This window comes from Meriones unguiculatus, chromosome 5 (genome assembly GCF_030254825.1).
Source record: "Meriones unguiculatus strain TT.TT164.6M chromosome 5, Bangor_MerUng_6.1, whole genome shotgun sequence".
Taxonomy (NCBI): Eukaryota; Metazoa; Chordata; class Mammalia; order Rodentia; family Muridae; genus Meriones; species Meriones unguiculatus.
In genome coordinates, this window is record NC_083353.1 from 131,390,725 (window position 1) to 131,398,641 (window position 7,917).

General features: G+C 52.0%; 1 protein-coding gene across 6 annotated transcripts in view; it reads right to left on the reverse strand.

The window, feature by feature from the left end:
* Positions 1 to 7,917, reverse strand: part of Itpr2 (inositol 1,4,5-trisphosphate receptor type 2) — a 323,374-nt gene that overhangs the window by 41,046 nt on the left and 274,411 nt on the right. For all 6 annotated transcript variants that reach the window (XM_060384487.1, XM_060384484.1, XM_060384490.1 and 3 more), the window contains 2 exons: positions 5,738 to 5,868; positions 3,967 to 4,132 (listed from right to left, as the gene is read on the reverse strand). In XM_060384487.1, coding sequence (XP_060240470.1) covers positions 3,967 to 4,132; positions 5,738 to 5,868 — 297 coding nt within the window. The remainder of the gene's footprint in view (positions 1 to 3,966; positions 4,133 to 5,737; positions 5,869 to 7,917) is intronic.

Below are 7,917 nucleotides of genomic sequence, written 5' to 3' on the forward strand. Positions count from 1 at the left end.
TGGCTGTGAGCACTCACAGCAGGATGTGGTAGGAACCCGTGCAAACGGATCTATTAGCTCAGGGTGGCTGGGAAAAGACAGATGCTGACCTGAGGGAGAACTTCCAGCCCTGCCTCTCGAAGGCGATCTACCTGCAATGCCAGCCAGAATCTGGAGCTGAAGCAGGGGAGGGGGAGGGGAGACACAGGACTCAGGGTTTGGGCTGGGTCTGCGTGCTGCTGGGATACTGTGCCAGCTTCCTGGTCCAGGAAACACACAGAAGTCGAGGAGGTGATCAAAGGGCAGGCAACCGAGTTCCTAACAGAGGCAACCCCTGCTCCCCTTACTTGGGGACCCACATGGAGACTGAGCTGCCATGGGCTACATCTGAGCAGGGGGTCCCCTCCATGCTTCCCCCTGGTGAAGTGGCCTTGCCAGGCCACAGAGGAAGAGGATCCAGGCAGTCCTGATGAGACTTGACAAGCTAAGGTCAGATGGCAGAGGAAAAGGAGAACTCCTCCTTTCAGGGGACTAGGGAAAGGGGATGGGGAAAGAGGGAGGGAGGATGGGACTGGGGGCCAGAAGGAGGGGCTTCAATCGGGATATATATAAGGAATAAATTTTAAAAGAAGCAAAGGAAGAAGCCCGGTGAGTGTGGTGCTGGTGCCGTGTACCCGGCAAAAGTGCTACACGGGTGTGGAAGAGCAGTGTGTTAGGACGCTGTGGGCCAGGGTCAAAGAACAGGACATCTGTGCAAGCCAGACACAGACGGAAAAGACTGTCCTTTGGGCGGCTGAAAGCTGCCAAGAAATGACAGGAAGGAGAGCACTACAGAACAATTCACGGTGAAGAAGTGAAAACACCAATACATTTCACACAGAGAAGAGAAAAATGACCGTGTGGGTCCACCCCCACCCCCAAAGGCACGGGGTCTGCTTCACTCCCAGGGCTGAAGAAGCACTCCTTCAGGTCCCAGACATATTTCCTCTCCAAACTCCGGAGTGGTAGCGCGACACCTCTTTGGTTTTATCGCCTTGACCTCACTTTCCCTCATCCCGCCTAGATGTGCACAGGAGATTCTTCCAGCAAATCCGTGCTCAGCTCTGGGCGACCTGCTCTGTCTAAACCACCGAAGCATCCTGACAAAACCGAAGGACAGGACAGGGGTCTTCCATTCATGCTGACCTGCCTTGTTCTGCCAGAGTCGATCATAAATGTGTGTGTGTATGTATGTATACATATATACATATGTGTACATATGTATATACATTTATGTATACACATGTGTGTATATGTGTATACATGAACAAAAGAGAGAGGGTGAGGGAGGGAGGAAGACGAGGGGAAGAAGGAAGAAGAGGAGGAAGAGAGGGGGTATCTCCAGCCACGAAGACATAGAAACAAGGCCAACTTCAGATACTTGCTTCCCTTCCTGTTGAGCAACGGAGGCAGGCTCTCTTTACAGTTATGCCACCTTATAAAGAAGACTTGAGGAGTCCGTCAGAATGCACAGGACTTGAGGAACTCCTCAAGCACTTCCACCTTCACTCCCACGCACAGGTGTCATGGTGCCATGACACAGACTCAGGAGAATATTCTCCCCCTGGATCTGTGCTCAGAACCACTCGGCGTGGATTTCCACTAGGCTCTTGGAGTCCACCATGCTTATCTCTGCAAGGCTTGGCTTGTCCACTCCTTTTCCAGGATTGTGGCCAGTATGCCCAAACCTCCAGGGAGAGGGCTTCTCAGGGAATCACCGTGCACAGATGGGAATCCGTGGCGCCAGAAGTGCATGGAGCCCTCTCGGGGCCAGCACCCATCTGTCCTGCTTGGCCTCAGAGCAAAGGCATGGCCAAGAGTGCTGCAGCGGCAGTCTGGAGTGTCTTTGCCATCTCCTCCAGCTTCCTCGCGCCCTCCTCACCCGCGCCCTCCTCACCCACGCCCTCCTCACCCGCACCCTCCTCACCCGCGCCCTCTCCTGCCTCTGCATGAATGCTGCTCTTGCACACACATCCCTTTTCCTGCCTCTGGCAGGGCAGCCTTACTTCATGCTCCAGACTGTACGATAATCTGTGTCTGGGGGCTGCCTGCCACAGTCGGCAGAGAAGTTACACTGACTCACGCAGGGATGCACCTCAAGTCCAGTACACCCCAGGTTAAACTTGGTGTATCCCTACCCTCTCCCCCTCACACATACCAACCTCCCAGGCACCGGCTACCTTTCATCTCTCTCCCCACATTAGGATTTAAGGTTCTGGAGATGGAGAGATGGCTCAGTGGTTAAGGTACTCGCTGCTCTTGTGGAGGACTGGGGTCTGGTTCCCAGTACCCACACAGTTGCTCACAACCATCTACAACTCTGGCCTCTGGTGCCATACACACTTACAAGCTAAACACACATATGCATAAATTAAAAATACATTAAAAAGATGTTAACTGTTGGAGTCTAGTCTTTGTTGCTTAGCATCTGGGCTGTGGTGATAGCCTCCTGTCTGGCTTCAGGCCAGGCCCCAGGGAAGGGCTCCTCAGAGCTACTGCAGTAGCCCCTTGCTTCCCCTCCCACTCCAGGATGGAGTCTAAGCAGCACGGAGAGCTGTCCTCATGGCCTGAGCTGAGGCTCACACCAGCAACACCGTAGGCCTTGTGGAAGGAGACCAGATAGGGCAATAGCTGTTGGGGTTTGTGGCTTGACTCTGCTTCCTGGGCAGCCAGCATGCAGACAAGCAGCCCTCTTGCTTGTCTGGGGTGGCTCTCATTCCTGTCACAGTGGCCTAAACCTCTGAACCAGAACCTAAGAGACCCCTCCTCCATTAAAGCTGCGATATCTGCTCATAGTGACACACGGTGACAAGGCCCTTGCTAGGCTGATACTGTTTCCATGCCACCTCTGGTCCTGGCCTCTCTGCTTCCACCCACTTCAGCAACTAAGTAATGCCCTCTCCTGTGCCCGCCAGCCCTGCGCCCTCTGCCGAGGAAACATGCTGGCTGTTGCTGCGTGCGCGCGCGTGCGCACACACACAGATCATGAATCCTGAAACAGACCATGGCTAATGCACAATCCTCCCTCAGGCATGTGTATTGTTTGTTATACATTATCCCCAAGTATACCCCAGCTGGAGGAATGACGAAAAAGCTTGGAAGAGCCACGGAGAAGAACAGGACAGGCAAGAAGATCTGAGGCTGAGAGAGAGCAGGCTTTGCTGAGGCCTAGTATAAGTTAGACAGTGTGACACAACAGTGAAGGGGGAAAGGAAGGTGAAGGTAACTAGAGGTGTGGTCAGCCAAAGAGGAAATGGAGTCTGGGGTTTCCAGATAGGACTACGGTGCAAGAGAAGCCAGAGAGGGCTGATAGGTAGCGAGACTGGGAGAAAGCTGGCTCAGCCTGAGAGGTGAGGTTGGCAGAAGAAGAAGGTGTGTAAGCACACATGCAGTATACATGGTGTGTGTGCAGCCTGTGGGCCTGGGGGTGTTGTGGTAGGCATATGGTAGGTGTATGTGGTGTGATCTATGGTATTTGTGTGTTCTGGGCTACACATGTTACATGATGTCTATGTGTGTAGCTAGCAGAACGCCTAGTCTAAAATGGTCATGCCAATGAACAGAATCTTTGGATTCTAGCAAAGGAAAAGTCGCTCTGTAATACACTCAATATGCTATTGTGATTAAAAACCCATTTGCCAGTTGGTGGAACCTCCCGGCATCTGGCAGCACACTCCACGGTCAGAGCACTGTACAAACTGCAGAAATGACAGAGTCTGAGTGTGACTCTTCCCTCTATTTATAGAGGCAGAGATGCCACTCTCCTGCAACATTATGTAACCTGAATTTTATCCAGCCTTCACATTAAGATAATTTTTCCCCAAGCATGAACATGAAAACCATCCTCATCCGTCCTCCCAGGAGAACAGCCTGTCCGCCATCATCTTAGCACCTGGGGAGACTTCACCCATCTCCTGTCGGATCACGGGGTGTGTCGGGGGGACCTACCACAGATGAAGCAGGTTGTCTTGAGAATTTCTTCCTTCTTCTGTTTCTCACTCCTGAGGTCGGCAAAGGTGTCGATGATCACGCCAAAGATCAGGTTGAGAACAATGATGATGACGATGAAGAAGAAGAGGAGGTCATAAACCACGCGCGCAGCAAACAAGGGCTCCTGCAGCAGAAGTGTAAAACACACACAGAACACACACGGGTCACGGCTGTCAGTTAGCACGCTGTCTGGCACAACGTGGGTACCCAACAGCTGTCCTCCAAGGAAACAAACAGTAGCCCCCGCTAGAGAAGAAACTGCTTTCTGTCCTCATTTCCCTCCAGCTAAGGGAGACTGGCTCAGGCCGGCTCTCAGAACTGTTCCGTTTTTCTGGGGCTGGCACATTTTCCCCACTCGGGAAAGGGCTTTCTCATGTTCTCCTGTGCTTTCACTAGTGACACACTTCTCACAGTGGGCCTGCTGTGGCGTGGACGTGGGCAGGCTCACATCTTCGTACGCTCAGTTCTCATCTGGTGGTGCTGTTTGGGGAGGGTGAGAGCCACTGGGGTTAGCGGGTCAGCAGGGTCGGCCACGTGGGCCTTGAGGCCTTATCGAGCAGACCCTCCCTGCTCACTCTCTGCTTCTCTGCAAGGGTGGAAGCACGCCCTTGCCAGACGGCTTCCCAGCCCCCACTACGCTGCCACTACCTAAAGTCCTGTGCCTTCCTCAGAATGGCAGGATGATCCCGAGGAAGTGGGAGCTAAAACGAGCCCTTCTTTCCTTAATTTGCTTCATTTGGGCACTGGGCACAGCATCGAGAACAGTCCCGTAGGTCCGTCCTAGACGAAAGGGAGCCAGACCCAAGCCACGCCAGCTGAGGAAAGCCTGTGACATCTCAACTTCCGTAGCACTCCCTTCCTTGTTTTCACAAGGTCAGGTACACACAGCTCACGTGTATTCCATTAGGTCTGCAACATTAAGGCACATTAGCGACCACGGGATCCAGCTGTTTAATACAAGGGAGCTGAGACTATTAGCGAGACGCCGGACATTACACAACAGGCCAGCTGCAGAAGGAAACTGTGCTGCCAGCCTGGTGCCTCAGCGTTCAGTTCTATGAAACCCTGTTAGCCCATCCACACTTTGTCCTCATCATGGTAAATAATGGAGGTTCGTCCTGGGAAGACCCCTTCCCCCGGGAGCTCTAGGCCACGGGCGGCTGAGCTGCAGTGATTAAGTCAGTACCTACGGAGTTTATGCCAGGATTCTGTTGCTGCAACAGTGCGCAGCTCAGACCCGAGCCCAACTGACGTCAGAGGCTGTCAGTTCCCCTGAGTCTCCACACTCTCTCTCACTGTGCAATTAACTGGTCTCCCAACCACTGCTACACCTTATAGTCAAAGGACACTGGAGCCCTGACACTCTAAACCATAGCAGTCTAAATGCTGGTAAGCAGGGCAACAAGAAATAAACCGGGCCTGGGCTGGGGGCCTGCCATCCCAGCCACTCAGGGAGGCTGAGGCAGGACAACTTCAAGGCAACCTTGGGCAACTTACTGAGACTCACATCCCAAAGCTAAAAAGACAAAAAGAGCGCTGGGTTGTGGTGGTAGGTTCAGTCCCTAAAATAGGAGTAAAGGGAGGGAGAGGGGGAGGGAGGGACTGAGGGAGAGAGGGAGGGAGTTTGAGGGACAGGAGGGAAAGAACAGAGGGAAGACAAGAAGGGAGGGACAGAGGGAAGGAGGGAAGGGAAGAACCGTGTCTTCTAAGCAGACCCTGTCCTGCTCACATCTTTCGAGGGCCGTCTGAGCACATCCCCAACGCCACCGCCGTTCCTGAGGCCCTGGTTCAGCACGGTGACAATGCACATGAGCAGGGTGTCACACGCCCTCTCAATGCTGTCTTCGCCGTCCTCATCAGCTGCAGAAACACAAACAGTAGAGCACTCTGAAAACATGACTACCTGTATCCAAGAATCTGCTTCTATTGAGCTACGACACAATTGTTGAAGTCATGTGGCATTTACTTCACATGTGACCACACACACAATACCGTACGATTTCGTTTTCCTTGGCTGGGTGGGAATGACAGGATAGAAAGGCAGAGTGTGGCAAGCCTAAACCTCTGCACCCATCTGTGGAGGGGCTGTGGTGAGTGCAGCTCTCTACCCAGCAGGGAAAGTCCTGCAGAGGAGGAAAGCGGCCGGAGGCAGGGCAGGCCTGTTCCAGAATCGGGACTGGGCGAGTCTCTGACCTTGGCAGATGAGGAAACTTGTAGATTTGAGGGTTGGCCAGAGACCGGGTAAGGAATGTTAAAGCTGCCTATATGGCAGGAGCTTCTGACTGGGGCTCTGACACAGTTCTGTCATTATTTGAAGTTAGTTTCATGGTTTTGAGGAACCACCTGGGACTGGAGATGAGGTCCCCTTTGGGAAGTAAGAGAGAGGAGAAGATACAGTGTACCAGAGAAGTCCTGAAACTTGACTGGATGTTGAGAGAGGCAGCCAGAAAATAACCCATTTAAGACAGGGATTGTCCTCAGCTAGGCATGAGGACCAAGACTCTCTCACCTTAGAAATGAGTAGAAAGGCCAAGGCTCCTTACAAAGTTACAGAGCCTCACCTCAGGGGTCAGCCTCTGGGCCCCTGCTCCAGTCTGCAGGTCAAGGCAACACTGTCTGATGAGATCTGATAGACTAAGATTTGAAGGAAGGAGAAGGGGACCTCCCCTATCAGTGGACTTGGGGAGGGGCATGCGTGAAGAAGGGGGAGGGAGGGTGGGATTAGCAGGGGAGGAGGGAGGGACTTATGGGGGAATACAAAGTGAATAAAGTGTAATTAATAAAAAAAAAGAAAAATTAAAAAAAAAGAAAATGCCAACTGAAGACCCACTGTGTGCCAGTTTGGTGGGCACATGGAAGTGACAGGAAATGCTTATTCTCTAAGAAGGGAGCGAGGAAAAGCCATACATGTGATTAGTCACACAAAATAAAATGGACTGGCTGCCAAGAGGCGCAAACGAAACGTTGGCCATTGCCAGCCTCAAGAAGAATGCAAATAACAGCTAGACTGAGGCGCCATCTCACCCCACATCAGATTGCTGACCTCAAGTTTCAAACAAATAAACAAAAACAATAGAAACATCCAGGCGGTGGTGACATATGCCTTTGACCCCAGTACTCCGAGGGCCCAGGTAGGCGGATCTCTGAGAGTTCGTAACCAGCCTGCTCTGCAGAGCTGGTTCTAGGACAGCCAGGGCTATACAGAGAAACTTCGTCCCAAAAAACAAAAGACACCACACACACACAGGATTAAAAAAATAAATAAATAAACCCCAAACCCAACAACTGTTAGTGAGGGAACAAAGGTGTGGGAGTGCGTCCGTGTGGGAGCGTGACCCTTACACACAGCTGTGGGAATGTAAGCCAATGCAGCCACTGTGGAAATCAGCATGGAGGCTCCTGAAGAACCCAAAACTTGAGCCTGAACATGATCCAACTGGACCGCTTCTCGGTCCAGATTCCAGAGAGCAAAGACAGCTCACTATGAAGAAACCTGCGTGCACGTGTTTCCTGAGGCTCTGCTACAGTAACCAAAAGACAGAAATGTCCTGGACATTCAGCAGATAAAGGCCCAACAAAGGAAGTGTGCTGTGTAGACACAGCAGTTTCATTCACTCCCAAACAAGAACCAAATTACGTCAGTTGTCACAGAGACAGGAATCACGTTTCCCCTCACATGTGTGACATGAAGAAAGACGTGCAGACACAGGAAGGGAACTATCAGCGATGTGGGGGCTTAGAATGGGTAACGGGGTTGAACATGTCTGGGTTCACTAAATGCTGATGCTCATAATGAAATGTCATAATGACGCCTGCGGCTTTGAGCAGTTAATGGGAACCAAGCAAGGAGAGGCCTGGCGAGGCTCCTTGCGTTTTTGAAGTGTAAAGATTGGGTGAATAAAACTTTAT